Below are 12,602 nucleotides of genomic sequence, written 5' to 3'. Positions count from 1 at the left end.
TTTGTGAGGATTGTGCCTGTGTGGGCGTACAGAGAACGGGGTCGGCTTCTGACACGCAGCAGAGGAAGATTCCCACATAACTTCTCTGCCCTCTGTTTTCTCTCATAAATTGTTACATCAATGTCGGAAATCAGATCCAATTATTGCAAATTAGTAGAGTGGCACCCTCTTTTCTCCAGCGCGTGCCCTCACCTCTGAACCGATATCCGACAGACACTCTCCTAAACAATAGACTGTGAAAAGAAACCACAGTGTTAAACGAGGCACAAAATGTTATCTTCAGAGGACGTTAATTAGACAGAGTAGTGTCTGTCTGAGGCAGGAGAGAGGAGAGGAAGACGGAAAAAAGGTTGGGTAACAGGACAGGAATGTTGTGGTACAGCATCATTTACAAACATAGACTGTATACAAGAAGTGGACTTAGTCATCGTGACGTCACTCATTGGTTTGAGGACTGCCATTTTGAAGCCTTGAGTTTGGCATTTTGGACGTTGCCATCTTGTTTTTTTGGAACCAAAAGTGAAAGGAACAACCAAACACTGAATAAGACATTCTTAGAAGACTAAAAAGGTTTTAATTAACTGTCATGAACGAATGAAAGGGTTAAAGTTGTAAGGCACAAAAACGGACAACTCCCAGACCGTTGGTAGCGAACTGCCAATAACAAGGTAGCCACGCCCTAAAGCATTTTCCCCACAGTGGGACAAATAAAGGAATATCTTATCTTATCTTATCTTATCTTATACCCTGTTTTAAGGTCGATTTGACTCTAAATGGGACCATAATTTACTAAATGAACATCATACTGTATTGAAAAAGACTTGAAACTAGCGATTGAGACCATAAACTCATGTTTACAATGTTTACTGAGGTAATAAATCAAGCGAGAAGAAGGGTCATTTCCTCATAGACTTCTATACAATCAGACTTATTTTTGCAACCAGAGGAGTCGCCCCCTGCTGGCTATTAGAAAGAATACAGGTTTAAGGTACTTACACATTGGCTTCACTTTTCAGACCTGGAGGTTGCCCACTGTTTACAAATCGAGCAACACCTTACTTAAATCTGTGACTGGATTAAAAAAGCATTTACAAGTAAATGTAATTATTAATCTGTTTTGTTTTTTTTACATAGAAAATTGGCGTTAGTCACTGAAACTAGCTAACTAATTATGGGAAATAGTGTTGCAGTCTAGTCAACTCCAGGTTTACCTGTTCTTTGGTCTGACAGTCAAAAATCCCAACTGAAAGCTACTTTACGTCTTAAAGAAAAGATCATCAATATAAATATGTCATGACCTTTAAAAGTGTGTTTTTTGTGATAATGGATGTCTACAGTAGTATCTAGAATGAAGGTAAAGACGGCGTAGTGCTGGCTGCAGTCACATGGCAGGTCAGAGGCAGGTCACCGAGGAAAATAAATCAACAAACAAGAAATATTATACTGGAATCTGAACTTTTTCTCTGTGAAATCGGATTTTCAGCATATTAGCGGGAGTGACCGCTAACACAAACTGTGAAAAAAAACATAATCCTCCTCTAAGAGGAATGAATGAATGTTTGTCCAAGAGCCTGAAATGTCTTAAAAAGAGAGACGAAATACATTCTGTGGTTCAGTGCCAGGAGATGTTTGAATTTATTATGCTTTGGTTAAATCTGTGAATTTAAAATGATATGCTGCTTTCTGATTTTTAGCAAACACCTTCTAAAAATAATGCATTAATCCATTTAAATTCCTGTTGTTTGACTTGAAACAAAATTTCTGGATCTACTGTTTATGGGGACACAGGCATGGTGGAGAGTGCTTTCTTAAAACAAGTTAAATTAATGTACATTGAAACACAAACACAACTGTACATTTTATGTTAGAAAAAGTGTGTTTTTAATGTTAGTTTAGCCCTCTGCATAAGAGTGAAACTGTTGTCCACTTACCCAGGTGTTTTCACTTCCTGATTAGACCTCTGTTGATTGGTTGCACCTGTTTGAGGGGGCGGGACTATACACACCTTTACCATTGGTTGGTCTAATCAGCCAGAGTGATTGAAAACACCTGCAGATTATAACATAAAATCACATCCAGACACTCAGGTCAGTAAAGCTATGGTTTATTCATATGAACATGTTGAAAACAGGATACTCATTATATAATATGTACATGTTTGTATATATATATATATAGATGCATTTATCCCATAATTACAAATATTACAAATATTGAACAGTGTGAATATAAATTTAATATAAAACCATTGAATTAAAATGGAAATAAAAGACTTTATGTCATAGTATTTTGAAAGCATTGCCATGGAAACGAGTGGAATTCTACCTCAGTGACGAAAAGTAAGGTCATCCGACATACCTTTAAGTGCACATATAAATAAAATATGTTGTGAATACATGTATAACTATTGAAGACATTAAATATAATGGTTTGTATTAGAAAAAAGCACTTTAATTACATCAATATAATCTGTTATACATTATTGGAGCCGGCAGATGTGCAAGAGGTAAGACAAGAACAGTGCCATAAAATAAAATGAAACAAAATCCAAGGAAACCATAGCGGATAATGTACTGCAGCTGTATAGTGTTATCGGGACTGACTTTGAATTGCTTTGGATATCTGGAGGAAAACGATATATAAATTAGCTTTTTGCCTGCTTATTAAACCAGAATGATGCTGTCAGGGAGGGATGAGGAGACAGAAACAAGCAGAGAAAAACTCAGTGGGCAAGAGAAGGAGGGAGAAAGAGAGACAACAAATAGATCCGCGGACCTTTATACGGATATGTTTGCTGCAATCTTCCTGTATATGTGTTCATTAACAGAATGTGTGTTTCCATGGTAACCGAAGTGGCAGTGTCGAGACTTGAAGTCACCCAGAGGGTGACCTTGCCTCTGACAAGCGCACACAGCTGGATCCATTTCTATTTCTCTCTTTCTGTCTCCATTTCTTGAGCCAGCTGCCTGTCTGTCATCCACCCACCCATCCCCACCCACCCACTCACCCATCCCCACCCCAGCTACCAGACAGGAAAGGAGTTGGCACCCATAAATGCTTCCTAAAAAAAACAGCCAAAGTAGTTCTCCCTCCGTCTCCTGCTCACAGACAAACTCGACTTTGTGTGTAATAATGAGATACAAAAGGACATCCAACTGTCGGGGGCTGTTACTGGGCTCTGAAGCAGGAGGAGCATGTCCCGCCTTTGTCCTTCTCTAACTGGGGGGTGATGGTGTCGGGGACTTCTGATTGGAGCATGTCATTCTCACTGGCGATGATGTGTTTCACCAGGCAGTTGGCCGCTTCATCGATGTTGATGTTTTCCTGAAAAGAGAGGACAAAGTAGAAGGATAGATAGGAGGATGAAAAGGTGGGAAAGAAAAAGAGAGGAGGAGGCGAAAGAGAAATTGATTAATGCAAACATTTTTATGAATGGCAATAAAACAAGTGTGGCAAGAAAAACCTGTGAGAGCAGGTGAGTGAACCTAATGAGCCGTTACTAAACGGAGTGGATGGACGAGGCACCGGCCAGCAGACATGATGTGAACTGAAAAGGGAGTTTTATATACATTTCTTATCTGTAACCGCTTATCCTATTCAGGGTCGTTGCAGCTGACATTGGGCGAAGGCGGGGTACAACCTGGACAAGTCGCCAGACTACCACATGGCTGACACATAGAGACAGACAACCATTCATGCTCACATTCACACCTACGGGCAATTTAGAGTCAACAATTAACCTGCATGCCTTTGGACTGTGGGAGGAAGCCGGAGAACTCGGAGAAAACCCACGCTAACACAGGGAGAAAGAGGCTACAGGCAAATAAAAATACTAATATGTTCAATCTACGCAGGCACTCACATACTAGAGACAGGCTACGTATTCAAATAATGATTAATTTCTCAATGTTCTGCATCTCAGGAAAATCAAACATGAATTTACTACTGAATGATGTGAAGGAGTGTGTTTTTTCTGTCACAGCTGAGCAGCTTTGATTTGATGCTAACAGCAGAGAATGAAAGCTGTGTCAACTAAATATAGTTGATGTAATGTTTTAAATAAACAGGGCTGACAACAGAATGATTTTTGTCTGACAGAAATAAATGCCTGGAGTGTTGCTCATTATATTCTACTCTCTTCACGTTGTAAATCTGAATTAGGTTCAGCTTTACACCGTGTTTTTGCACCACCGCACTTGTGGATTTTTCCGTGCTTGTTGTTTTTTTTATTATTATGCCATCATGAAAGGTTATTTTGAGTGAATTTTGCAGACAGGAAGCAAGGTGCAGAGAAGGTTGTAGAGAACGCAACAACGGTCTGGAACAAGTTGTGATTATGTGGTTACACAACCAGGATATATGAAATTATTAGAGCTAACATTATACTGCTATGAGAAAATCATGCAAAACTCATCTTGCCTGATTTACAAACCTATTCTACCCATCAAAATAAAACACAAATGCAAAATGTCCTTTCTCGCCAGCACCCAGAGATTAGACAGCACCCGTACAAAAGATTTAGAGCGACTTGGACCAGAGCTGAAGGCTATAGTAAACTAGAGTAATGGCCTGTTAAAGTGAGGTTCACACAAGGAGAGGACCAGCAGCGAGTGTTGTTGAGATACACACACATGCACACACCTTCTTAATATATGATGCAGTACAAATACTGAATATTCATAAGATGTAACAGTGTGCTCAGTAGGATGTGATATGCTGCCGTCTGCAGCAGCTCCCTGCACTTCTATGTGCCACGTTGTGATCTATCATCCTTACTGTTAAATCTGGAACAACAGATTCTTCCAAACAAAAAACACCTTCTCTACACTTCACTTCCTTCCCTGTGCGTTCTTGTGCATGCAGAACATGTGCAGCGTTGTTGAAGATAAATGTTTGAAATAATTCTTCTGGCAGGTTATTTGGCAGTGGGCTCAGAGTACGTCAGATATGACCCTGATAGACTATTTAACAGACTCTTGACACTCATTCAGCTCCAAAGGAAACTGTATACTTTCTTGTGCAAATGACACTTGTGGCATCAAGATGCACATCGCTTAATATTCACAGTCTGTGGCTATTTATATTCATGGTTACAAATGTGATGACTCTTGGCAGGTTTTTATGAAAACAAACACAAAGCAAAGAGCTGTATGGGCTTCAGACTCTACAGTGTACACTGCAACGCCTCTCAATTCCTTTACTGGTTTACTGCCTTGATTTCAACAGCTTAAATCCTCACTTTATCTTATAGCCTTCTATTTTGTTCTTTCACTGCACCAGTCATTGTTGGTCACCACTATTTCCAGTTACCAGTTACCTCCATCCGTGTGTGTGCGTGTGTGTGTGCACGTCTCGGTCTATTTTCTTCCCTTCCCACTCAGCTGTGAGATTCCTGGTCCACATGAGCTGCAATCACGGTTTGTGTTGGTGAGTTGGATCCTCAGCTCATCTCACCGTCACAATTTGCACATCACATTCTTTCATTCCTGTCTACATCAATGAGTCTGGAATTATACTGCACTTTAGTTTATTAAAGTTTAAAAGTTGTGTTTCATATTCTTTCGTTTGTTGTGTTTTTGTGTTGCTCAATGAAATATTTGATGTCCAATTTAGACTGTAAAAGTTACAAAGTTCATACGAAGGTTCATTCATGTAATCATAGAAGTGCTGGTATTTTTTTTTACCTTTAGATAAAGCCATAAAGGCTAGCTGTTTCCCCCTGTTTCCAGTCCTTATGCTAAACTAAGCTAACCATCTCCTGGCTCCAGCTTCATATTTTAACAAACAGAGAGAGTGGTATCAATCTCCTAATCTAACTCTGAGCAAGGAAGTGAATAAGCGTAGGCTATTTCCCATCAATGTTGAACTATTCCTTTAATATCTGTGTCAGTCAGTGACCTGAAATAACACAATAGGAATGTCTGCTGTGAGCTGCAGCTCTGCTCATTGACTGGAGCAAATACTGAGCAGACTGAGAGTCTGTTAAACTCAGCACTTTTAAAGGATTCCTTCACATCCTGAATGTGCCTCTGTGGTAGCGTCTCCACAGGCTAATCAGGTGCTGGGTCTGACACACTCGAGCTGGTAGCTGGTAGTCAGAGGCTTCTCGGAGAATTTTTTAACAGGAAGTACACCTCAGGGCTCTTCTCTTTGTATCCACAGCACCACAATGCTCTGTTACTGCTTGGTATTTATATTTGTGTGTGTGTGTCACATCTTTCTCACCTTAGCGGACGTCTCGAACCATCCCACAAAGCCGTTCTCCTGGCAGAACTGCTCCATCTTTATTCCGTTATTGGTCAGTACGTCCCGGCCCTGGTCACATTTGTTAGCCAAAAGCACCGTGGCTACATTTTTCCCATTGGCAAGAGTCAGTTTGGAATCCAAGTCCTCCTTCCATTTGGTGATGGCCTCAAAGGAGGCGGGCCTCGTGACGTCAAACACGATGAAGGCGCCCATGGCCTCGCGGTAGTACACGCGGGTCATGTTGCCAAACCTCTCCTGACCTAGAAGACACACACGGACAAGGACGCAGAAGCATACACACAAAGAAAATGATTAGAATTTTGGTACCAGTGTAAAGGTGTAAAAACGTGTTATATCGCACATTAGAGAAATTCATCGTTGTATTTTGCAGGGAGATCAGCTACATGTTGGCACAGTGATGCTGTGTCACCTCAGCGGCAAACAGACACAGAGGCATGAATCATCCGATTTACTCATTTTAACACACTCCTGTCTCCTCATATGTGCTGCCACGCAAGCCTTCCCGACATACTTCGCCCACTCTCTCAAACACGAACACAGATGCACGCACAAATTGATATGCATGTTTGCAAAGAGCTGCAGAAAGAGAGAGATGAGATGTAGACATGGATAGAGGCAGGATGGGAGGAGGAGAGAGCAGTCTTTGGTGTGTGTGTGTGTGTGTGTGTGTGTGTGAGTTTGTGTGTGTGTGAGCGCCCGCCTGTGAACTGTAGAAATTCCTGCGGGTAAAATTAATTCGATAAGCTCTGAAGGAATGTTGTATCCACACTGATTTTTCCCATCCATAACGTCTGCTAGAGCACCATCAGTACCAGCCTCACAGTTCAGCTTGTGGGCAAGACGTTTTCACACTGTGGACTGAACGAAAAAAACTCAACTGATCCTTCCCAAATTAGTTTGCATCGTGGTGAAGAGGAGAGGAGCTGATATTAATTTACTGTGTTGAGGCTCATAGGAACATTTGTTATTCACCTGCTCTCCTGCACAGGTGGATCAGAGAACAGGGTCAGCTGCACAACAGCTGGGAGGAGTTGTGTCTTGTTCAAGGACACATCACAAGGGCACAATCTTGTAATATATTAGGGAAGTATCATAGTATACAGGAGTATTACCCAAGTGAAAAATTATGTTTCCAGCGTTCTGTGTAAGCCAACTCAAACATACGAGTGTTTTCTGGACAATGACCTAAAAGAAATTGGTTTCATACTTAAAAAAGAACACAGACATACAGAAATGTCTCATGTAAAATAACCAAAACCGTTTAACTTTGACAGATATTGGACAGATCTTGAAGTAAAGCACATACCATCACACAATGCTTGCATACACAGCACACATACACACTCTTGATGTGTCTGAGAATTAAATTTGTTGCTTGTAAATTTGATTAGATAATGGTGCAGATTAATATAGATATGTTTGATTTATGTGTTTCTTTTTGTATTTTCTTTCATCTATCTATCTATCATTTTATTATTATTTTGTATATATTCTATTTTTATTTATTTTATTCTATCATTTTATTATTATTTTGTATATATTTTATTTTATATTATGATTGACCAATATGTGACAATATTTATATAAAAATTCAATAAAATACTAATTACAAAAAAAACGTGAAATGTATGTGTTCATGTTGGCGTTCATAGTAAGAAGCCGATTAAAAAAGAAGGTATTTAAGGCTTTTAAAGTTACGTAATGTAAGGAGGCGTATCAATGGGTTCACTAATAGGGATTATATGTGGTAATAATTCAATGGAGATGAAGTAGGAGTAGGAGTTCTTCTTGTGTCAAACCTGGTCTGCAGCCATAAACCTTCACAGCTCAACATGTATATCTATGTGATTTCAAAAGGCTGAACAGTGTATAAAGCCCCTCTAATAAGCCCTAAATCAGCCTCTCTCACATCTTCATGCTATATATATGCCTGTGCAGCTAGCCACGACAGCCTTTGCCATAGAAAAAAAGCTGTTAAAAATAGAAGTTATTATTTGTCTTGGGGAATACACAGAAAACAGCAGGTGATTTATCACATCTGTGGCATGAGAAAACTTCAGTCCATCATCAAATCCCCAAACAAACCCACAGCAGTGCTGCGTAAAGTAAGCGCAAACATTTAATCCACATATTTGCTTTGTAACCAGTGTGTTAATTTGACACAATCTTTTCCCCTCTGTGATCCAAACCAAATGGAGAACCCATATGATATTGTGATGGACAGACCCAAGGCTCATGTAACTTTAGGCCGAGTGTAAGGAGCACATACAGTACAGACCTATAGTAGTTTTCTCTGAGGGAGACACTCATCTGTAGTTCACAATAAAAGCTTTCTGTATACAAGAGCTTGGGTCTCAAATCTGCCTCACATGAGTTTGAGACACATGACTGCTTGCGCTTACTGGAGAGGGAGCACGGGAGGGGGAGAGAGCAGCAGGTCAGAGGATTCTTCTAAAGCTCAGCCGACACTCATGTGAGATGAGACTGCTGTAGGTTATCAACAGCATCCCTCTAGAAAAGCCTTTATTATTTCTGTGTATTTCTGTGTTTCACATCTCTATTTTATTATCGAAAGAGTCATATCTGAACCCCAATAAATGCAAACAACATAGTACAAAATACAATTAAAAATGTTCTGTTATAAAAAATACAGATTATCCTACAGGTGAGGAATGTATTTGAAATGTATCTATGTATGAATTAATTAATTAATGAGTAACATGAATTCAATCTTAGCCTTTTAAAACCACAGATGCCATCACTACACTGCCTCATAAAATGAAGCATTTATCTTTATTGTGTTTATGAAAGGTGAAAGGTCACAAATATTTGGTTGATTTAATATCATCCAAATATTGTTAGTAATACTCATGGCCCATAGGTGATTTTGGCACCTCGGTCTCGGTTTCAGAACTTCTCTGGACTTCTGTATGTAATTGCAGAAATGTGTTGCCAAGTGATTTGAAGTGAGTAATGCCAACAGGTCAGCTGGTGCACATGAGGAATATTAACCCAGGATAACCCATAAAATCACTCTCCTCCTATCAAAATGATTCAATAACATCTGCGACGAAACGGTCCCATGCTCATCCTCACTGTCTTTATGTTACTGACCTCAAACTATCAGTGTTTCCAAAATACACAATTCTTTGAAAGTCAGTAATCCACATTTTCTCTCAGGCCTCCATACATGACTTGAAACCAACTTGTTGCCTTTCCTGAAGGACAACATTTACATTTGAGCAGCCGATCTCTGATGAATATTGAATTTATTGTTTGGAAAGTTTAGTCTTTAACCTAAAGTGACATTAATTAAGGATGGGAAAGTGATTTTCATAACCACCACAAGCAGATTCATCCAATCATGTGATGTTCAAAAAAGAAAAACATAATAATTAAAAACATAATTTCCTCCAGGACTATATCTTGCCACTAACATTAATGAATTTCCAAACAGCCTTCAGCTAATTTTAAATGACCATTTTCAATAAACAAGGCGCGTTTATTTAATTGTCTACCAAAGTATGTTCCATTTTCAGCTACATCTGAAAAAAATATATATATTTTTAAAGAATATTAACCAACTAATATTAATCTCTTCTTAGCCACTGTGTCCTATTTATAATAAATAAATAAAAATATATTTATCATTTTAAGGATAGGCTCTTCTCCTTGGCTGTGGCTCACTTAAAAAAAACATGTAAAGTTTGAGTAAAAGTAAAATTAGTCACATAAATAAAGAAAAAGAAATATTAGTTTGCCCTCCTGTAAATCTGCTTGTTTCATGTGAGCTGTGTGTAAAAGTTGACTCTTACCTGCGATGTCCCATAGCTGCAGACGCACCGTCTCCTGGTCCCAGTTGAGGACTTTGAGGGCGAAGTCCACCCCGATGGTGGCTCTGTAGTTGGGGCTGAAGTTGTGATGGACGTACCGCTTGATGATGCTCGTCTTACCGACCCCGAGGTCACCTATCACAAGGATCTTATAGAGGTGCTCCTTGTTGTGGTTGTTCTGCATGGCGACCGAGGAGGGCGAGAGCTGAGCATGAAGCCACCGTACAGGAGAGGAAAGAGGGGAGGAAAGAGGAGAAGAGGGGAACAGGACAGGACAGAGCAGAGAGGACTGGAGAGAGAGTTGGGAAGGAGTTGAGAGGAGAAGAGAAGAGAGAGAAAGGGGAGGTGAGGTCCCTCCCTGCATGCCTGCCCACTGAGGGAAGTCTGGACCTTGTGACGCCTCCTGGGAGTGCCTGGATGTATTTAAAACCCTGTTTAAAACATGCAAGCCAGAGAGGATAAAACACTATTTTAATATTAAATAAGCAGTGGAAGAAGTTTTTTAGATTAAAGTAGAAGCATGAAATGGAAATACTCAAGTGTCTCATCCTGCCCAGTTATGTTGGCTTTTTTTCAAGTTTTCTTTCTTTCTTTCTTTCTTTCTTTGTTTATTTATTCATTTATTTTCTTTTTATTTATTTTTTATTATTTATTTTCTTTTAATTTTTTAATTTTTTCTTTTTTTCTTTTTCTTTTTTCTTTATTCCCTTTTTTTCTTTTCTTTTTTTTCTTTCTTTAATTTATTTTTCTTTCCATTTTGTTTTATCTATGTTTCATTTTATTTTATTTTGTTATGAGGAAAAGGAAGAAAAGAAAAAAAGGAAAAAGAAAAAAGTACGAGAGTATGTAAGCAGTGGAAGAAGTTTTTTAGATTAAAGTAGAGGCATTAAATGGAAATACTCAAGTGTCTCACAAATTTATTACAGTAGGGGAGAACAGGGTTAGTCGTCACACTTTTTACTTTCAATTTAATCCCTCAAAAACTGATCCCTTGATAGTTTCCCCTTCAATATGTAATGGAAGCCAAAGTGTCAGGTAGGAACGGAGTGACCTTACTCTCCTTGAGCTTATTCTGTTCAAAAGATATGGACTGTCAAATATGTCTTGTGCACTTGTGACAACCATCCCCATGGTTGGGCTGGTTGTCACACACTATGGGGTTTGTTGTTCCTATGGTATTTTAAAGGGGGAAAATAAAAAATGGAAGCAATCTTAAAGGAATTGATAAATAAATAATAATAATACAAAAAAGTAATAATAATAATAATAGAATACATTTTCATGTAAAAAAAAATTAATACATCCACAGAGCCTTTAGAAAGGTGCTGAATAAAAGTATAGCTTTTCCTGGAAAAAAAAGATTGTGAATTAATCATTTTAAAAATGTTGGTGGGTCCAAAATGAATGTTTTGTTTACCTCGGTCTCAAGTTTGGTTTCCACTTCTGACAAGGATTGTGAGCCAATATTAGAACGACGTGTCTCTGCCATCAGTTAGTGTTATAAAAAAATTATAAATGGCTGAGATTGACGGTAAGTGCCTGGCAACGACTTGTTGTGAAGTGAATGCAATGGAATGGGGGAGGGAGACTGCAACCTCTGGTGGCTGAATATTCAATAGCACCTTTAAAAAGGAATTTTAAAAGTTTAATTTCATTGAAAGGCAACAACCTGACACATCTCCTGCATCGAGAGAACAGAAACAGGAAAAATCATCCCTATAAGTGCATTTTTTTATCCTTATATAGTAATACTCAACTCATTCTTATGTCAGTCACTCACTATCAGTCACATGTGACAACCAACCCTGAAGAGGTTGTGACAAGCATCCCCAACTGGGAAAGCGACTAAGCCAACAACCACATGTTGTAGCTTAGCTAAGAAAAACCCCATCTAGTTCTCCCATCATACTTTTTAATGATAATTGTTTGATTATAAACCCAGGGTGTAAAGCCTACAAGAGAAACACAGAAGAGCTGGATATTTACATTTTGATATGAAAAACACTAAAAGCCCACTCACCTTACTGTCAAGTGTCTTACTCCTGAAATGACCCTGTAGGTGACCTCTGACCCCAATTCTGAAAATTTCAGTACCAACATTTTTTAACAGCCCTCTAAGGAGCGACATTTAATGAATGTGACAACCAAACCATGTGACTAACAACCCCATTGTCCCCTACTCAAGTACCTCACAAACGTACTTAGTTAACTTCCATTACTGTCAAGTCAGAAATTGATATTAAGATTTATCCCCATAAAGGAGCTTGTGCCAGTAAAAATCAACCATTTTTTGTATTTCACCCCCCTATAATTAAGTTGTTTCATCTTCTTGTAGTTTGTTGTAACTTTGTCACACATTTTTGTTTATTATATTGTTGTGAGAGTTTTTGCTTGAGAGAAAACTGTTGATCCACCCCAACCAAAGATAACAATGACAACCATCCCAGAAAGATTGATTTCATATTGTGTTCCATCTTCTTTCACACACAAAGAAAACATACA

At 38.8% G+C, this 12,602-nt stretch overlaps 1 protein-coding gene across 1 annotated transcript; it reads right to left on the bottom strand.

The window, feature by feature from the left end:
* Positions 1-2,087: 2,087 nt before the first annotated feature.
* Positions 2,088-10,926, bottom strand: rab38a (RAB38a, member RAS oncogene family). The gene is made up of 3 exons (XM_074641842.1): positions 10,083-10,926; positions 6,226-6,506; positions 2,088-3,324 (listed from the first exon to the last, which is right to left on the bottom strand). Exons 1-3 carry the CDS (start codon positions 10,462-10,464, stop codon positions 3,169-3,171), a joined length of 819 nt encoding a protein of 272 aa, XP_074497943.1. The 5' UTR covers positions 10,465-10,926; the 3' UTR covers positions 2,088-3,168.
* Positions 10,927-12,602: the final 1,676 nt, after the last annotated feature.

Source organism: Sebastes fasciatus, chromosome 7 (assembly GCF_043250625.1).
Source record: "Sebastes fasciatus isolate fSebFas1 chromosome 7, fSebFas1.pri, whole genome shotgun sequence".
Lineage (NCBI taxonomy): Eukaryota > Metazoa > Chordata > Actinopteri > Perciformes > Sebastidae > Sebastes > Sebastes fasciatus.
Note: the sequence above shows the minus strand (reverse complement) of the source record. Positions and strands in the feature narration are given on the sequence as shown.

Excerpts from the sequence above, each read along its gene's own strand:
- rab38a (XM_074641842.1), bottom strand. The coding sequence starts at position 10,464 with ATGCAGGGAGGGACCTCACCTCCCCTTTCTCTCTCTTCTCTTCTCCTC. Across the intron at positions 6,507-10,082 it reads GCAGCTATGGGACATCGCAG|GTCAGGAGAGGTTTGGCAAC; the intron begins GTAAGAGTCAAC and ends TGTGTCTTCTAG. Across the intron at positions 3,325-6,225 it reads GGTTCGAGACGTCCGCTAAG|GAAAACATCAACATCGATGA; the intron begins GTGAGAAAGATG and ends CTCTCTTTTCAG.